Source organism: Lampetra fluviatilis, chromosome 63 (assembly GCF_964198595.1).
Source record: "Lampetra fluviatilis chromosome 63, kcLamFluv1.1, whole genome shotgun sequence".
Classification (NCBI taxonomy): domain Eukaryota; kingdom Metazoa; phylum Chordata; class Hyperoartia; order Petromyzontiformes; family Petromyzontidae; genus Lampetra; species Lampetra fluviatilis.
In genome coordinates this window covers 1,970,465-1,991,742 of record NC_136337.1, presented here as the reverse complement: position 1 = coordinate 1,991,742, position 21,278 = coordinate 1,970,465, and the positions used below count along the sequence as shown (strand labels likewise).

The following is a 21,278-nucleotide window of genomic DNA, read 5'->3' as shown; positions in this document are numbered from 1 at the left end:
GTGAGTCTATGGGTCTCTGTGAGTCTATGGATCTCTATGTAAGTTTATGGGTCTGTGTGAGTCTATGGGTCTCTTTATTAGTCAAAGGGTCTCTATGTGAGTATATGGGTCTGTGTGTGAGTCTATCTACGGGAGTTTATGGGTCTCTGTGTGAGTCTATGGGTCTCTTTGAGTCAAAGGGTCTCTGTGTGAGTCTATGGGTCTCTGTGTGAGTCTGTGGGTCTCTGTATGAGTCTATGGGTCTCTGTGTGTGTCTATGGGTCTCTGTGTGAGTCTATGGGTCTCTGTGTGAGTCTATGGGTCTCTGTGTGAGTCTATGGGTCTCTGTGTGAGTCTATGGGTCTCTGTGTGAGTCTATGGGTCTCTGTGTGAGTCTCTGGGTCTCTGTGTAAGTCTATGTGTCTCTGTGTGTGTCTATGGGTCTCTGTGTGAGTCTATGGGTCTCTGTGTGAGTCTATGGGTCTCTGTGTGAGTCTATGGGTCTCTGTGTGAGTCTATGGGTCTCTGTGTGAGTCTATGGGTCTCTGTGTGAGTCTCTGGGTCTCTGTGTAAGTCTATGTGTGTGTTTTGAACTTCTTTCACACCACCGCACGTAGCCAACCGTGCTAGTCGGAGGCGCGGGGGGTAAGGACACCAAACTAAACACAACAACAACAAACTAAACACAACAACAACAAACTAAACACAACAACAACAAACTAAACACAACAACAACAAACTAAACACAACAACAACACGCAGTTGTAAAGAGAGATGAGTTTGTCAAAGTCGATGACGACGATGGCGTCAAAGTGCATCGTAGCTCCCAGGGGCTTCCTAATGTCGGTCAGGAAGAGCGTTCCAGACGGCCGCAGGAGCAGCAGCAGCGCATCTGAAAGCGTCGCGCGATGACGAGATGGGAGAGGCTGCTGCTGTTGTTGTTGTTGCTGCTGCAGCTGCTGTTTGTTGTTGTTGTTTGTTTGTTTGTTGTTTGTGAGGCTTCACAGAGATGCCGGAGGTATCACCGAATCGCGTGTTCATCATCACCATCATAATCATCATCATCGTAATAATCATCATCATCGTCATTATCATAATCATCATCATCGTCATCACCATTATCATCATCATTATATTCATCATCACCATTATCATCATCATCGCCGTCGTCGTGTTTAATTAAGAGCCATATCTCGTGTTTATTTTTCTTATATATATAGTTTTTTAAAACGAGCCCCATGAGATTGTAAATGTCCGAACAACAAATAAAAATTGGTCAGGCTAACAGAGACGTGTGATGGCTGCGATTCCGTGAATCTTCGTTGCGTGTTCAATGTTTGTGCGCTTCCGACTCGATTTAAAGCTTTCGTGACTGCAGGGATTCATCTTCTTGGTTTTTTCGGTAAAGTCACGTAGAAGGGAAGTAATAAAATAAAAAAAATAAAACATAATAAAATAATTTTCACGACGTTTCGGCTACAACGCAAGCAGCCGTCTTCAGGTGAAGAATGAGACACTGCCAAGCTGGGAGCTTATATATAAGCTGAGTTGGGGATGTAAGAAGAGCGCCTTAACAAAAGAATGTGCATATCAAGAGGAATTTATATGCACATTCTTGGCAGTGTCTCATTCTTCACCTGAAGACGGCTGCTTGCGTTGTAGCCGAAACGTCGTGAGAATTATTTTATTATGTTTTATTTTTGTAATTTTATTACTTCCCTTCTACGTGACTTTACCGAAAGAACCAAGAAGATGAATCCCTGCAGTCACGAAAGCTTTAAATGGAGAATTATTTTATTATGTTTTATATTTATTATTTCATTACTTCCCTTCTACGTGACTTTACCGAAAGAACCAAGAAGATGAATCCCTGCAGTCACGAAAGCTTTAAATCGAGAATTATTTTATTATGTTTTATTTTTATAATTTTATTACTTCCCTTCTACGTGACTTTACCGAAAGAACCAAGAAGATGCTTCCGACTCGCGAACGTCGCGTGAACGTCGCACGTAAACCTCGTGTGAACGTCGCGCCTGAACGTCTCGCGTGAATGTCGTGTGAATGGAAGGGGGGGGGGTACCAGAGTGGTGCTGACCGATCCGTTGTTCAGCTAAAAGCAATGAAAACTCTGTTTCATGATACCAGGGTGTAAGGCTCCACTGAGCTGCTACATTTCTCTTTTGTCAGAAGTGTACCTGGCCATTACAAAGTGTAGCTGTCTCGGCCTCGTTGTGCACTGCGTTGAACCGCTATCCGAGTAGTTCACCTCGCATCCAGTAAACCTTCAGAGCCCAGGGTGAACATCCGACTCCAAACGTAATTGATTGAATTTAACGAGGTAAAACTGATGGAAAAACACAGCACAGATACACCGTCTGTTAATCAGAGGTGTGGACTCGAGTCATGCGACTTGGACTCGAGTCAGACTCGAGTCATGATTTTGATGACTTCAGACTCGACTTGGACTTGCCTCATCTTTGACTCGACTTGACTCGGGACTCGAGAGCAAAGACTTGAGACTTACTTGTGACTTGCATAACAATGACTTTGTCCCACCTCTGCTGTTAATACTTGGAAACATCAACACAATGAATGAACACTACAGCATCACAACATTGTCCTAGATGACATGTTTCTCAACAATGGATCCTGGATGGACCAGGTACCTACATTAGTACTGAACAGCTATACAAGATAATAAGCTGCTGTGTCAAACAAAGGCACATCTTGCAATCATCACACTGCACCCCAGATGTACAGCACTGCATATAACACTGCACTATGAATGAGACATTTCGTCAAACTTGCTCTCCAGATCGCAATATAGTTACTTGGGTACAAGTTTGACTCGGCTTATTAAATTACAAGTCACATTCACGATAAGGCAAGTTGCAGGCTTCGTTGTTAACTAGGCCTCGTTTTTATCAAAATTTCACAGCATTATAAAGGCATTTACAGCATTATAACGGTCGTTCTAACATCATAACAGCATTCCCAGAGAAATCTGGAGACAAATCAGGCAAAACCCAAACTACTCGTGTGTAAAGGAGCCCTTCATCACCAGCCGTGACCCTCAGTGTCTCCCGCAAGTCTCACTCGCCGGGGTGGAGAGGGTTGGGGTATTGTCTCGGTGGGGAGCGGTGGCGCAGCGGTTAGCACGTTGCGCTACGAGCTCCATTCCAGCTCATGGCCACCAACAACAACAACAACGACGAGTGATGATTATCTCAACCGGTGCTGAGGCCTCTGACGAATTGGCCACGTTCTGTTGACGTGAAAACCCTCACTAGTTGGCTGTGTCGGGTGGTGGCGGGTTTTAACGACACATTTATATATTTACGCGATATAACCTAAGAAACCTCTATTATGGTGATGGTGGTGGTGATGGTGGTGGTGGTGATGGTGGTGGTGATGGTAGTGGTGGGGATGGTGGTGGTGATGGTGGTGATGGTGGTGGTGATGGTGGTGATGGTAGTGGTGGTGATGGTGGTGGTGATGATGGTGGTGGTGATGGTAGTGGTGGTGATGGTGGTGGTGATGGTGGTGATGGTGGTGGTGATGGTGGTGATGGTAGTGGTGGTGATGGTGGTGGTGATGATGGTGGTGGTGATGGTAGTGTTGGTGATGGTGGTGGTGATGATGGTGGTGGTGATGATGGTGGTGGTGGTAGTGGTGGTGATGGTGGTGGTGATGATGGTGGTGATGGTGGTGGTGGTGATGGTGGTGGTGATGATGGTGGTGATGGTGGTGGTGATGGTGGTGGTGATGGTAGTGGTGGTGATGGTGGTGGTGGTGATGGTGGTGGTGGTGATGGTGGTGGTGGTGATTCGACTTGTAAGTGGCCGCGCGTCACGTGTGGCACACAAGGAAGGAAGTGATGGCAGCTTTGGTGACATCACCACCTGCTTCGTTGCTTATTGTCTGGTGGCGAATGCGGCCGAGCGAGGGTCACGCGCCGTGTTATTCTCGGGGGGGAGGGAGGAGGAGGTGGTGGTGGAGGTGGTGGTGGAGGTGGTGGAGGTGGTAGTGGAGGTGGTGGTGGTGGTAGTGGAGGTGGTGGTGGTGGTGGTAGTGGAGGTGGTGGTGGTAGTGGTGGTGGTAGTGGAGGTGGTGGAGGTGGTAGTGGTGGTGGTAGTGGAGGTGGTGGTGGAGGTGGTAGTGGTGGTGGTAGTGGTGGTGGTAGTGGAGGTGGTGGTAGTGGAGGTGGTAGTGGTGGTGGTAGTGGAGGTGGTGGTAGTGGAGGTGGTGGTGGAGGTGGTAGTGGTGGTGGTAGTGGAGGTGGTGGAGGTGGTAGTGGTGGTGGTAGTGGAGGTGGTGGTAGTGGTGGTGGTAGTGGTGGTGGTAGTGGAGGTGGTGGTGGTAGTGGTGGTGGTAGTGGAGGTGGTGGAGGTGGTAGTGGTGGTGGTAGTGGAGGTGGTGGTGGAGGTGGTAGTGGTGGTGGTAGTGGAGGTGGTGGTAGTGGAGGTGGTAGTGGTGGTGGTAGTGGAGGTGGTGGTGGTAGTGGTGGTGGTAGTGGAGGTGGTGGAGGTGGTAGTGGTGGTGGTAGTGGAGGTGGTGGTAGTGGTGGTGGTAGTGGTGGTGGTAGTGGAGGTGGTGGTGGTAGTGGTGGTGGTAGTGGAGGTGGTGGAGGTGGTAGTGGTGGTGGTAGTGGAGGTGGTGGAGGTGGTAGTGGTGGTGGTAGTGGAGGTGGTGGTAGTGGAGGTGGTAGTGGAGGTGGTGGTGGAGGTGGTAGTGGTGGTGGTAGTGGAGGTGGTGGAGGTGGTAGTGGTGGTGGTAGTGGAGGTGGTAGTGGAGGTGGTAGTGGAGGTGGTGGTGGAGGTGGTAGTGGTGGTGGTAGTGGAGGTGGTGGTAGTGGAGGTGGTGGTGGTGGTGGTAGTGGAGGTGGTGGTAGTGGTGGTGGTAGTGGAGGTGGTAGTGGAGGTGGTGGTGGTGGTAGTGGAGGTGGTAGTGGTGGTGGTAGTGGTGGTGGTAGTGGAGGTAGTGGAGGTGGTGGTGGTGTTGATGGTATAAAGTCCACATTCCGGAACTCGAAACTAAAAAAAAATGCCGAAGCAAACCTTTCTGTCTTACGCAACGCGACCCTCTGAACTTTCAAGTCGTGAGCGATGCCGCATGCGCGGTAGGAGAGGGGGCTGGTGGTGGTGGTGGTGGTTATGAAACCGGCTCCAGCAGCCCAAACGCCCACTCCATGTACAAAACACGCCTTAACAAAATACAAAGGTCACGATTTTACACATGACATCAGTCCCCGAAGCCTCTCCCCGATCATTTCCGGAGTTTAGAATTCGTATGTTTATTGTGACTGCAGGTGGAATCCGAAGCGCTATGAAGCTCAAAGCGAGAGAGAGAAAGCGAGATAGAGAGAGAGAGAGAGCGAGCGAGCGAGAAAAGGGGAGCGAGAGGAAGAGCAGGAGAGAGAGGGAGAGAGAGCTCGAGAGAAATTTGACTTTTAAACCACTTTCATTGCTGCCAGCAGCAACAGCGCCGTAGGCGATTTCGATACAAACAAAAAAACACAAATAACACCAAGACCGGCTGCTCACGCACGACACAAACGGCGCTTCGCCATGCCACGCTCGGCGAATAAGTTCGGTAGAACGTGAAACGCAGACTGCCCATCAAGTTTCAAGTTTTATTTATTAGGTATAGCCCTGTGAGCCATTCGGCTCTTGAATCGGGTGCAACCGCAACAACATCTCAAAGTGACTAATTGCAAACAGAAAATCCAAGGAAACACAGCAAAATATTGCAGAAAAATCACCGTACACAACCCTGTGCAAATATCCCAGTGGATTCGGCTGTGACGGTCCCACCTGATGACGGAGACTTGTGTTGCCTCCGAAACGTCGTGATTTTTGTTTTTATTTTATTTTCATTAATTTTGATGTTTTACCTACGTGACTTTACCGAAACAACCTAAGAATATGATCCCAGTGGGCTGCAAGTCAAACAACAACAACCACAAGACAACTTAGATTAAGGCCACCAGTCTAACTCTGTACTACAACAACACAAACATGGCTAAACCGAAAACCTTTTAAAAAAATCACCAAAATAAAGCCATAAAAGCAATGAAACAGGGATCATAGGAACTGTGACCGAATTTTCACAATAAACGATGTAAACAACATGTACTACCAAACCCTGCGGCCATAGCTGGCTGCATGAGTCACTCCACAACAGCAGGAGCATCAGTCGGAGTGTCAACATTTTTCAATGCACCTTTAAGATCAGCTCACTAAATCAAAACACAGATCATACTTTGCAGCGATCGTCCGGAGCGAAACATTTTATTTTAGGTCACTCAATTGCAGTGTGTACAACTCCTCTAAAGCAGTTTTGAGTGAAGACCTCATAGGTATCGATTTAAAGCTTTCGTGACTGCAGGGATTCATCTTCTTGGTTTTTTCGGTAAAGTCACGTAGAAGGGAAGTAATAAAATAATAAAAATTAAACATAATAAAATAATTCTCACGACGTTTCGGCCACAACGCAAGCAGCCGTCCTCAGGTGAAGACCAGGTCTGTCGGGGAGACAGCGTCTGAACAGACCTGGTCTTCACCTGAGGACGGCTGCTTGCGTTGTGGCCGAAACGTCGTGAGAATTATTTTATTATGTTTAATTTTTATTATTTTATTACTTCCCTTCTACGTGACTTTACCGAAAAAACCAAGAAGACCTCGTAGTTAGTTACTCAAGTTTCAGTTTATTGGCAACATCATTCCATCTCGCTGGTGCAGAGAGGGCCTGACGACCCCTCCAGCATTCGCAGAACCACGTGTAGAGAAGTTCCCTACAGACGCACTCGTAGACGGAGGTAAGTTCAGGGCTTTCGCCCGGGTTTATTAAAGCTGTCACAATAACACACAGCAGGGTACACAACTCCCAGTGGGCTAGGGGGCTCCTACTCGGAGTCCGGGTCCCTGCCGGCTAGCTCCGGTCTCTCTCTCTCTCGTGTCGGATCGTGGACTCTGCCGACTCCACCGAGCGGAGAGAGAAGCACGTCTACGGCTACTACCACCGGCTTCTCCCCAGACTCGCCACTCGATCCCTCTCTCTACCCCTGGTTCCCTCTTCACCCTGCTCACTCTACCCGTTCCCAGTGACCCCGCTTACGTCACGGGGTCTCCCCTTAAGTGCCCTAGGAGACGTGACGTCATCGCACTGAACGGCACACCTGACGTCACGTCCCCATTTTACTCGTCTGCACATCTACGCATTGTTATATGAAGACGAGTCCAGATAGTGTGGCCAAGGTTTGGCAAATTGTTTTATTTACATAGCACAGCAATTATTATTTTAAAAAATATTGTTTATAGCATATATTGGGGGGGGGGGGGGGGGGGGGGGGGGGGTGTGGGGGTGGGGGGGGGGGGGGCATTTGAGCACATTTGAATATTGCGGCATTGCTGTAATGCATCACGGAGGGAAACCAACAAGCTAAGAAACTCGTTTCTCTTCTCACTTTGGAGATGCCCTGCCGTGGCTGACGGAGCCAGCGGCTTTGTCTGCGAGGTGGAGGAGGAAGTAGAGGAGGCGGCGTGATGATGTCTGGGTCTGGAATGAGGAGGTGTTCATTCTGGACGTCCGGGTGAGACTCGATAGGATGGGGGGGGGGATGGGGGTCCAGCACGACACGGGTGTTTTTTCGACTGACAACATCCGGGCTGATCCAGCACGGGTCCAGCACGGTATGGGTGTCGGTTTCCCCACTGGCGACGTCTAAACCGAGCCAGCACGGGTCCAGCACGGTATGGGTGTCGGTTTTCCCACTAGCGACGTCTAAACCGAGCCAGCACGGGTCAAACACGGTATGGGTGACTTTCCCACTGGCGCACGTGAGCCGAGTTGGCACGGGTCCAGCACGGTTACTGGTCGTGGTTTTCCCACTGGCGACATTCGAACCGAGCCAGCACGGGCTGGTTCGCCCACACGCGTCTCCGCTCGCTTACCAATATCCAAAATATTAAAACATGAACGTTTTAGATATTTAAATGAGCGGGTAAGGGGGGTCATGGAACATCTGGACCACCTTGTAAGGATGGTGGTGACAGCAGCAGCAAGAGTGCGTCCATAAATGACGTCACGCTATTTTGGACGATTTTTGACTACCCCCCCCCCCCCCCTTTCGTCACAAAAAGTCAGACCCTCCCCTCAAACATGACGTCACAAAGCTCTGCCCCCCCCCCCCCCCCACAAAAAAAACATGCTTCAAATCGCTTTAAACTATTGTCATTGTAGTGCGTGTTTAATGTGGCGCTGCACTCTTGATGTTGTAGGAGAAAACATTTGTTAAAACGTCTATTTAATTAAGTAGAACATGTTGTCTATATTCATTTAAAGTTTCGCATTTTGATGTGACGTCACATTTCTCAACCCCCCACCCCCCTTCGTCACACATCGTCACTAATGTCTGACCCCACCCCCAGGTGCGTGACGTCATTTATGGACGGGCCCTCAATGCGATACCAGGAGTAAAATCGGGAAGTGAAAGACACGACACATTATTTTGTATGCTATGACCACGCAAAGCCCACTGAGCAACGTAGCACTTTTTTTCAAAAGCGACCTGCCCACCACAAATGCAATCTTCACCACCCATTACTAGCTCGATAGCAGCAGTCAAACACTCAGCGCTGAGCGATGTCCGTTCAAACGTGCCGGGAAAACCCGCAGAAAAAACGACGACGCCGTTCGTCGCCACCACAGTGGCGGCCAGGCTGTGGTGTGTTGTGTTTTTAAATCCTTTATAAAGTTCGCTTGCTTGCTTGCGTGCTTGCGTGCTTGCTTGCTTACGACCGTGCAAATCTTTCGGTCGTTTTTTAACCCACTTCCCGTGATCCAATCGAGCTGACATTTTGCACACAGACTCGTTGTGCGTGACAATTAATGTTCGTGAAATTTTTTTTCCAAAATTTTACACTTTTTAGGACAAAAATATTATATTTAATTACCAATTGCTTAATGGTGCAATGCAATCATCTGACCCATAGGTGGCAGCCATCTCAAGCCAGAGGACGAGAGGACTCTAGCCGCCACGCATATAAAGGATTTATAGTGAAAAACTTTGTTTTTACGGGTTAAACTTGTTTATTTATTTCAGACGCAAGCCGGTTGATCACCACGACGTCCAGAGTGACTCAATTGGGGCATACACCAGCTCCAGATCGACAAACTCATCACCCTACAACCGCTTGTTGTTGTTGTGTTTGTTGTTGTGTTGTTGTTGTTTTGTTGTGTTTGTTGTTGTTGTGTTTGTTGTTGTGTTGTTGTTGTTGTGTTTGTTTTGTTGTCCTTCCCGGCCCTCCGATCAGCGCGCTTGCCTTTGTACGGTGGTGCGAAAGAAGTGCAACACATTCACAGACTCACACAGAGACCCATAGACTTACACACAGACCCATAGACTCACACACAGACCCATAGACTCACACACAGACCCATAGACTCACACAGAGACCCATAGACTCACACAGAGACCCGTAGACTCACACAGAGACCCGTAGACTTACACAGAGACCCATAGACTCACACAGAGACCCGTAGACTCACACAGAGACCCGTAGACTCACACAGAGACCCATAGACTCACACAGAGACGCATAGACTCACACAGAGACCCGTAGACTCACACAGAGACCCATAGACTCACACAGAGACCCATAGACTCACACAGAGACCCGTAGACTCACACACAGACCCATAGACTCACACAGAGACCCATAGACTCACACAGAGACCCGTAGACTCACACAGAGACCCATAGACTCACACAGAGAGCCGTAGACTCACACAGAGACCCATAGACTCACACAGAGACCCATAGACTCAGAGACCCGTAGACTCACACACAGACCCATAGACTCACACACAGACCCATACACTCACACAGAGACCCGTAGACTCACACAGAGACCCATAGACTCACACAGAGACCCATAGACTCACACAGAGACCCATAGACTCACACAGAGAGCCATAGACTCACACAGAGACCCATAGACTCACAGAGAGACCCATAGACTCACGCAGAGACCCATAGACTCACACAGAGAGCCATAGACTCACACACAGACCCATAGACTCACACAGATCTATACTCACACAGAGACCCATAGACTCACACAGAGACCCATAGACTCACACAGAGACCCATGGACTCACACACAGACCCATAGACTCACACACAGACCCATAGACTCACACAGAGACCCATACACTCACACAGAGACTCAGACTCACATAGACCCATAGACTCACACAGAGACTCAGACTCAGATAGACCCATAGACTCAAACAGAGACCCATAGACTCACATAGAGACCCATAGACTCACACACAGACCCATAGTCTCACACACAGACCCATAGACTCACACAGAGACCCATACACTCACACAGAGACTCAGACTCACATAGACCCATAGACTCACACAGAGACCCACAGACTCATACAGAGACCCATAGACTCACACAGAGACCCATAGATTCACACAGAGACTCACACAGAGACCCATAGACTCATCACACACAGAGACTCACACAGAGACCCATAGACTCACACAGAGACCCATAGACTCATACAGAGACCCATAGACTCACACAGAGAGCCATAGACTCACACAGAGACCCATAGACTCACACAGAGACCCATAGACTCAGACAGAGACCCATAGACTCACAGAGACTCATAGACTCACACAGAGACCCATAGACTCACACAGAGACCCATAGACTAACACAGAGACCCATAGACTCACACAGAGACCCATAGACTCACACAGAGACCCATAGACTCACACAGAGACCCATAGACTCACACAGAGACCCATAGACTCACACAGAGAGCCATAGACTCACACAGAGAACCATAGACCTACACAGAGACCCATAGACTCACAGAGAGACCCATAGACTCACGCAGAGACCCATAGACTCACACAGAGAGCCATAGACTCACACACAGACCCATAGACTCACACAGATCTATACTCACACAGAGACCCATAGACTCACACAGAGACCCATAGACTCACACAGAGACCCATAGACTCACACACAGACCCATAGACTCACACATAGACCCATAGACTCACACAGAGACTCAGACTCACATAGACCCATAGACTCACACAGAGACCCATAGACTCACATAGAGACCCATAGACTCACACACAGACCCATAGACTCACACACAGACCCATAGACTCACACAGAGACCCATACACTCACACAGAGACTCAGACTCACATAGACCCATAGACTCACACAGAGACCCACAGACTCACACAGAGACCCATAGACTCACACAGAGACCTATAGATTCACACAGAGACTCATAGACTCACACAGAGACCCATAGACTCATCACACACAGAGACTCACACAGAGACCCATAGACTCACACAGAGACCCATAGACTCACACAGAGACCCATAGACTCACACAGAGAGCCATAGACTCACACAGAGACCCATAGACTCACACAGAGACCCATAGACTCAGACAGAGACCCATAGACTCACAGAGACTCATAGACTCACAGAGAGACCCATAGACTCACACAGAGACCCATAGACTAACACAGAGACCCATAGACTCACACAGAGACCCATAGACTCACACAGAGACCCATAGATTCACACAGAGACCCATAGACTCACACAGAGACCCATAGACTCACACAGAGACCCATAGACTCACACAGAGAGCCATAGACTCACACAGAGACCCATAGACCTACACAGAGACCCATAGACTCACACAGAGACCCGTAGACTCACACAGACCCATAGACTCACACAGAGACCCATAGACTCACACAGAGACTCGTAGACTCACATAGAGACCCGTAGACTCACACAGAGACCCATAGACTCACACAGAGACCCACAGACTCACACATAGACCCATAGACTCACACATAGACCCATAGACTCACACAGAGACCTACAGACTCACACAGAGACCTACAGACTCACACAGAGACCCATAGACTCACACAGAGACCCATAGACTCACACAGAGACCCATAGACTCACACAGAGACCCATACACTCACACAGACACCCATAGACTCTCACAGAGACCCATAGACTCACACAGAGACCCATAGACTCACACAGAGACCCATAGACTCACACAGAGACCCATAGACTCACACAGAGACACATACACTCACACAGACACCCATAGACTCTCACAGAGACCCATAGACTCACACAGAGACCCATAGACTCACACAGAGACCCATAGACTCACACAGAGACCCATAGACTCACACAGAGAGCCATAGACTCACACAGAGACCCATAGACTCACACAGAGACCCATAGACTCAGACAGAGACCCATAGACTCACAGAGACTCATAGACTCACACAGAGACCCATAGACTCACACAGAGTCCCATAGACTAACACAGAGACCCATAGACTCACACAGAGACCCATAGACTCACACAGAGACCCATAGATTCACACAGAGACCCATAGACTCACACAGAGACCCGTAGACTCACACAGACCCATAGACTCACACAGAGACCCATAGACTCACACAGAGACTCGTAGACTCACATAGAGACCCGTAGACTCACACAGAGACCCATAGACTCACACAGAGACCCACAGACTCACACATAGACCCATAGACTCACACATAGACCCATAGACTCACACAGAGACCTACAGACTCACACAGAGACCTACAGACTCACACAGAGACCCATAGACTCACACAGAGACCCATAGACTCACACAGAGACCCATAGACTCACACAGAGACCCATACACTCACACAGACACCCATAGACTCTCACAGAGACCCATAGACTCACACAGAGACCCATAGACTCACACAGAGACCCATAGACTCACACAGAGACCCATAGACTCACACAGAGACACATACACTCACACAGACACCCATAGACTCTCACAGAGACCCATAGACTCACACAGAGACCCATAGACTCACACAGAGACCCATAGACTCACACAGAGACCCATAGACTCACACAGAGAGCCATAGACTCACACAGAGACCCATAGACTCACACAGAGACCCATAGACTCAGACAGAGACCCATAGACTCACAGAGACTCATAGACTCACACAGAGACCCATAGACTCACACAGAGACCCATAGACTAACACAGAGACCCATAGACTCACACAGAGACCCATAAACTCACACAGAGAGCCATAGACTCACACAGAGACCCATAGACCTACACAGAGACCCATAGACTCACACAGAGACCCGTAGACTCACACAGACCCATAGACTCACACAGAGACCCATAGACTCACACAGAGACTCGTAGACTCACATAGAGACCCGTAGACTCACACAGAGACCCATAGACTCACACAGTGACCCACAGACTCACACATAGACCCATAGACTCACACATAGACCCATAGACTCACACAGAGACCTACAGACTCACACAGAGACCTACAGACTCACACAGAGACCCATAGACTCACACAGAGACCCATAGACTCACACAGAGACCCATAGACTCACACAGAGACCCATACACTCACACAGACACCCATAGACTCTCACAGAGACCCATAGACTCACACAGAGACCCATAGACTCACACAGAGACCCATAGACTCACACAGAGACCCATAGACTCACACAGAGACACATACACTCACACAGACACCCATAGACTCTCACAGAGACCCATAGACTCACACAGAGACCCATAGACTCACACAGAGACCCATAGACTCACACAGAGACCCATAGACTCACACAGAGACCCATAGACTCACACAAAGACTCAGACTCACACAGAGACCCATACGCTCACACAGATACCCATAGACTCACACAAAGAGTCATAGACTCACGCAAACCCATAGACTCACACAGAGACTCAGACTCACACAGAGACCCATAGACTCACACAGCGAAATATAGACTCTAACAGAGATCCATAGATTCACACAGAGACCCATAGACTCACACACAGACCCATAGACTCACACACAGACCCATAGACTCACACACAGACCTACAGACTCACACAGAGACCCATAGACTCACACACAGACCCATAGACTCACATAGAGACCCATTTATTTAGAACTGCTTGACGTGTTGAGTTTGTTGTCCTTGAAAGCACAGTTGGGCAACGTACGGTGCAAAAGAAGTTTAACACACACACAAAGACAAAGATCCACCATAAAGCCTTAGCATACTGTTGGGGCAAGTGCTGTTAGCGAGCACCTATGAAGGCCGGCACGGCGGGTGGGTGGCCAGCACCATGCCCGGCCACTTTTGTATCCCCAGTGGCGATGCTGACAGACTGCACCAGGTACTCATTTAAGGCTGAGTTGACCTAGGGGAGGGCCAGGACCGGTGCAGATAATCGTCACTGGCGGTGGCCGTGAGCCGGAATCGAATTCGGGTCGCTGGCTTCATAGCGCAGCGTAGCGCTAACCACTGCACCACCGCTCCCCATCACACACACATGTACACACATACACACATGTACACACATGTACACACACACACGTACACACATGTACACACATACATGTACACACGTACACAGAGACGCACGTACGTACACACATGCACGTACACACACGCACGTACACACACGCACGTACACACACGCACACACGCACGTACACACACGCACACGCAGACACACACACGCACACGCAGACACACACACGCACGTACACACACGCACACACGCACGTACACGCACGTACACGCACGTACACACGCACGTACACAAGGAATGCGGCGTTACTTTAAAGAACTAAAATCCGAACGCCAAACTCTGGGATTGCCTTGGGGGGCGATGCCACTTTGGTGAAGCTGCGAGTGGCATCGCCACCACGACCACGGACATCATCATCACCATCATCCTCATCATCATCATCACCATCATCACCATCATCACCATCATCATCACCATCATCACCATCACCATCCTCATCATCATCATCACCATCCTCATCATCATCACCATCACCATCATCATCACCACCACCATCCTCATCCTTATCATCATCACCCTCATCCTCCTCACCATCATCACCATCACCATCATCACCCTCATCATCATCACCATCACCACCATCATCATCATCACCACCATCCTCATCACCATCATCATCACCATCATCACCCTCATCCTCCTCATCATCATCATCCTCATCATCATCATCACCATCATCATGATCACCACCATCATCATCATCATCACCACCATCCTCATCACCATCATCATCATCACCTTCATCACCCTCATCATCATCATCATCCTCATCATCATCATCACCATCATCATCACCATCATCACCACCATCACCCTCATCACCATCCTCATCATCCGGCACGGCTCGCTGTTTCCCCTGTGGGTCACCGCCCCGCGTGCCCCAGCGGTGACATCACGTCACCGTCACCATCACGTCACCATCACCATCACGTCACCATCACCATCACGTCACCGTCACCATCACGTCACCATCACGTCACCGTCACCATCACGTCACCGTCACCGTCACGTCACCATCACGTCACCGTCACCATCACGTCACCGTCACCACACGTCACCATCACCATCACGTCACCGTCACCATCACGTCACCATCACGTCACCGTCACCATCACGTCACCGTCACCACACGTCACCATCACCATCACGTCACCGTCACCATCACGTCACCATCACCATCACGTCACCATCACCATCACGTCACCGTCACCATCACGTCACCATCACCGTCACCGTGTCTGTGGGGGCCGCCGTGTTTGTTTTCGCTTCATCACGAGGGGGGCTCCACGCCCTGCTGAGGGGGGGGGGGGCTCCACGCCCTGCTGGGCGTGCTGGGGGGGGGGCTGCAACGAGAGCAGAACGACGCGTCAGGATACACACTCGCACACAAAGACAAAGGTGCCCCCCCCGTGTAGCCTTCGCAGACTACTGGGGGCACTTGCTGTAAGCGAGCAACTGTGAAGGCCGGCACGTGGCACACGAGGGGTGGGGGAGCCAGCGCTGCGCACGGCCGTCTTTGTCTCTCCCCAGTGGCGATGTTCACCGTGGGGAGCGCGCCGACCGCTACACCACCGCTCCCCACGCACACAACAACAACAAGCGCCATTCGCCACTAAGTGGCGGTGACGTCACCACGACGCTTGTGCCAGGCCATGTGCACCTTGAGGCCACGTGAAGTGTCGAACGCCCGCTGGCAGGAGGTCACGGGGCAGACCCAGCAGGTGCCACGGGTCGACTGACCGAGATGACTGGCTGATGCACCACCTGTGCCCCCTACTGTGCCAACTTGCTGTGCTTTAGCCACCCGGCGCTCTGCTCGTTGTTGTGAGCGTCGCTCCTCCGCCCTCCGTTGTTGTTGGAGGGCGACTGCCTCCAACTGCCCAGTAGCGTCCTTCACGAGCCTCCTCCACAGAGGCCGATCTTGACACCGCTGGTACCAGTCATCGGCAAGTCCACTCAGCTCCACGTCCTAATGTACCACATCACTCCATCTCTTCTCTAGCCCGTGCCTTGCCCGTTTAGCTCCCTCGATCCGGCCAAACAGAAGCTGCTTGAGCATGTGGCGGCTGGGCACGTGGTGGCTACATGGCCCAGCCAACGCAGCCTTGCCTGCCGGAGGAGCTCACCGATGATGGGGGCTGCATCCAGACCTCACAACGATCTGTGAGCCACTATGAAACATCTCCTTTACCAGTGGCAAAATATAGTGAAAGGTTTTTACCCTTTCAACTGGTACAAAAACTGACACCTTTATACAAGGCATCATGTTTGCAATAACCACAACACAAGCAGTCAAAATGCAAATGTATAAAGGTGTCAGTTTTTGTACCAGTTGAAAGGGTAAAAACCTATCACTATATTTTGCCACTGGTAAAGGAGATGTCTCATAGTGTAAATGCTTTACCCCGAGCTCTCAATACTCTGATAGTGTGCTGTTTTTGAGTTGTACGCCTTTTGGCGTCATCTGGTCCAACACCAATGGAGACTAGGCTCTAAGGAAAGCTGTCTCGGGTGTGGACCAATCAACTTCAAGGACAGTGCATATCATTATCATCATCAGAGTTGTTTCTTTTTGTTTGCGTTTTGACTGCTTGTGTTCTGCTTATTACAAACATGATGCCTTGTATAAAGGTGTCAGTTTTTGTACCAGTTGAAAGGGTAAAAACCTATCACCAGATCTGTGAGCCCTTGACACCGTAATCCAGTTTGGTTAAACCCAGCACGGATCGGAGTCAGGGTCGGCCCGGATGCTTCAAACCGGCACGGCTGTTCCGTTTGAGGGGTCCACGTATCGCTAATCATAGAGAAGGGCAGCCTTGACTGTTTCAAAGAAGACCCGAGGCTTCGTGCGGACTGACAAGGCCAGGTGAGGGTGTCCGAGGGGGGCAATCGAGAGTCCGAGACCAGAAAACGCGACGGGGGCGGAGACGATTTCACGAGCGAAATGCTGAGGGTGGCGTTTATTTGCAGACTGCCCTAAGTGACATCATCACGGTCTGCTGCCCCACATGGACAAAGATGATTGGGATTTGGTAACGGACTTCTGCCGCACTGTATGTCGCCAACCGTAATAACCGGAGGTGCCAGGGTGTGAGTCTATGTGTCTCTGTGTGAGTCTGTGTGTCTCTGTGTGAGTCTGTGTGTCTCTGTGTGAGTCTGTGTGTCTCTGTGTGAGTCTGTGTGTCTCTGTGTGAGTCTGTGTGTCTCTGTGTGAGTCTGTGTGTCTCTGTGTGAGTCTGTGGGTCTCTGTGTGAGTCTATGTGTCTCTGTGTGAGTCTATGGGTCTCTGTGTGAGTCTATGGGTCTCTGTGTCAGTCTATGTGTCTCTGTGTGAGTCTATGGCTCTCTGTGTGAGTCTGTGGGTCTCTGTGTGAGTCTATGGATCTCTGTGTGAGTCTATGGGTCTCTGTGTGAGTCTGTGTCTCTGTGTGAGTCTATGGGTCTCTGTGTGAGTCTATGTGTCTCTGTGTGAGTCTATGGGTCTCTGTGTGAGTCTATGTGTCTCTGTATGAGTCTATGGGTCTCTGTGTGAGTCTATGGCTCTCTGTGTGAGTCTATGGGTCTCTGTGTGAGTCTATGGGTCTCTGTGTGAGTCTGTGTGTCTCTGTGTGAGTCTATGTGTCTCTGTGTGAGTCTATGGGTCTCTGTGTGAGTCTATGGATCTCTGTGTGAGTCTATGGGTCTCTGTGTGAGTCTATGTGTCTCTGTGTGAGTCTATGGGTCTCTGTGTGAGTCTATGGGTCTCTGTGTGAGTCTATGGTCTCTGTGTGAGTCTGTGGGACTCTGTGTGAGTCTATGGCTCTCTGTGTGAGTCTATGGGTCTCTGTGTGAGTCTATGGGTCTCTGTGTGAGTCTATGGATCTCTGTGTGAGTCTATGGGTCTCTGTGTGAGTCTATGGCTCTCTGTGTGAGTCTATGGGTCTCTGTGTGAGTCTATGGGTCTCTGTGTGAGTCTATGGGTCTCTGTGTGAGTCTATGGTCTCTATGTGAGTCTATGGGTCTCTGTGAGTCTATGTGTCTCTGTGTGAGTCTATGGGTCTCTGTGTGAGTCTATGGATCTCTGTGTGAGTCTATTGCTCTCTTTGTGAGTCTATGGGTCTCTGTGTGAGTCTGTGGGTCTCTGTGTGAGTCTATGGGTCTCTGTGTGAGTCTATGGGTCTCTGTGTGAGTCTATGGGTCTCTGTGAGTCTATGGGTCTCTGTGTGAGTCTATGGATCTCTGTGTGAGTCTATGGCTCTCTGTGTGAGTCTATGGGTCTCTGTGCGAGTCTATGGTCTCTATGTGAGTCTATGGATCACTGTGTGAGTCAATGGATCTCTGTGTGAGTCTATGGATCTCTGTGTGAGTCTATGGATCACTGTGTGAGTCTATGGATCACCGTGTGAGTCTATGGCTCTCTGTGTGAGTCTATGGATTACTGTGTGAGTCTATGGATCACTGTGTGAGTCTATGGGTCTCTGTGTGAGTCGATGTGTCTCTGTGTGTCTATGTGTCTCTGTGTAAGTCTGTACATCTCTGTGTGAGTCTATGGGTCTCTGTGTGAGTCTATGTGTCTCTGTGTGCCTATGGGTCTCTGTGTAAGTCTGTACGTCTCTGTGTGAGTCTATGGGTCTCTGTGTGAGTCTATTTGTCTCTGTGTGAGCCTGTGTGTCTCTGTGTGAGCCTGTGTCTCTGTGTGAGTCTGTGTGTCTCTGCGTGTCTATGGATCTCTGTGTGAGTCTATGGCTCTCTGTGTGAGTCTATGGATCACTGTGTCAGTCTACGGGTCTCTGTGTGAGTCTATGGTCTCTGTGTGAGTCTATAGGTCTCTGTGTGAGTCTACGGGTCTCTGTGTGAGTCTATGCATCTCTGTGTGAGTCTATGTGTCTCTGTGTGAGTCTATGGGTTTCTGTGTGAGTCTATGGATCTCTGTGTGAGTCTATGGATCACTGTGTGAGTCTATGGGTCTATGTGTGAGTATATGGGTCTCTGTGTGAGTCTATGGGTCTCTGTGTGAGTCTATGGGTCTCTGTGTGAGTCTATGTGTCTCTGTGTGAGTCTATGGGTTTCTGTGTGAGTCTATGGATCTCTGTGTGAATCTATGCATCACTGCGTGAGTCTATGGATCTCTGTGTGTGTGTGTGTATGTTGAACTTATTTCGCACCGTACGTAGCCAGCTATGTTAATCGGCACGGGGGAGAGTGATCACAGCTCCCCGCGCTCCATGCCGTAGAAGCTGACGAATACATTTTTACTTGACCAGGTAAGGCCAGACGGAGCGATTGTAGCTATCAACATTATAGCTCAACCAAGCGGATTATCGTCGTCATCGTCGTCATCACGTGGACGTTTAGAGCAGCAGCCAAACACTCTGGACGCGTCACGTCGATTCTAAACGTGGGGGGGAAAAAAACGGAGAATAATCCATGCTACCACGGGGAGAGCGAGGGAGAGAGACGCAGACTCCAAATACACAGCAGCAGGCGTCAGGGTCAGGATCGAACCCACGACATCTTGTACACCAGGCGAGGTAGTGAACATCTCCTAGCCACCGTGATGATGATGAAAGAGAGACACGGAGACTCCAAATATACAGCAGGCGTCAGGGTCAGGATCGAACCCACGACCTCCTGTACACCAGGCGAGGTAGTGAACATCTCCTAGCCACCGTGATGATGATGAGAGAGAGAGACACGCAAACTCCAAATACACAGCAGCAGGCGTCAGGGTCAGGATCGAACCCACGACCTCCTGTACACCAGGCGAGGTAGTGAACATCTCCTAGCCACCGTGATGATGATGAGAGAGAGAGACACGCAAACTCCAAATACACAGCAGCAGGCGTCATCAGGGTCGGGATCGAACCCACGACATCCTGTAGACCAGGCGAGGTCGTGAACATCTCCTAGCCACCGTGGCAACTCACCGCATGGTGGTGACGCCTAGGCGTTGAAGCAGGTGAGCTGCAGCTTCATGGTGCTCTTGAAGCGATTCATCAGATCCTCCAGCAGCCTGCAGACGTGGAAACAAACGAGATGACAGACGTGAACTCTCACCTGCAGATCCACAGGCGAACACTCACCTGTAGATCCACAGGTGAACACTCACCTGCAGATCCACAGGTGAACACCCACCTGTAGATCCACAGGTGAACACTCACCTGTAGATCCATAGGTGAACTCACACCTGCAGATCCACAGGTGAACACCCACCTGTAGATCCACAGGTGAACACCCACCTGCAGATCCACAGGTAAACACTCACCTGCCTTCGTCTCCCTAGTGGTGATGTGTGGTTTTGGCGCGATCGCTACCATCACTCTGTCGGACTATCATCGTCACTACCCCCCCCACCCCACTACCTCCACCCCCACCCCACTACCTCCACCCCCCACCCCACTACCTCCACCCCCACCCCACTACCTCCACCCCCACCCCACTCCCTCCACCCCCCCACCCCACTCCCTCCACCCCCCACCCCACTCCCTCCACCCCCCCACCCCACTCCCTCCACCCCCCACCCCACTACCTCCACCCCCACCCCACTCCCTCCACCCCCCCACCCCACTCCCTCCACCCCCCACCCCACTACCTCCACCCCCACCCCACTACCTCCACCCCCCCCCACTCCCTCCACCCCCCACCCCCCACCCCCCCCACCCCTCCACCCCCCCTCGTACTTTTTCTCGGTGCCGCTGGGCACTTGGTGCAGTTGAGCCAAGGCCTGCGAGAAGCTCTGCCTGGAGGGGGCACGCGGGTGGGGGGGGGGGTCACACGGGGGGGGGGGC

General features: G+C 50.5%; 1 protein-coding gene across 1 annotated transcript in view; it reads right to left on the bottom strand.

The window, feature by feature from the left end:
- Positions 1–14,058: 14,058 nt before the first annotated feature.
- LOC144951729 (exocyst complex component 2-like) overlaps positions 14,059–21,278 on the bottom strand; it is a 94,139-nt gene continuing 86,919 nt past the window's right edge. The window contains exons 13-15 of the mRNA XM_078882065.1: positions 21,171–21,230; positions 20,418–20,503; positions 14,059–15,854 (exon numbers count right to left, since the gene is read on the bottom strand). Of these exons, the coding sequence (XP_078738191.1) occupies positions 20,434–20,503; positions 21,171–21,230 (130 nt within the window). The 3' untranslated portion in view covers positions 14,059–15,854; positions 20,418–20,433. The remainder of the gene's footprint in view (positions 15,855–20,417; positions 20,504–21,170; positions 21,231–21,278) is intronic.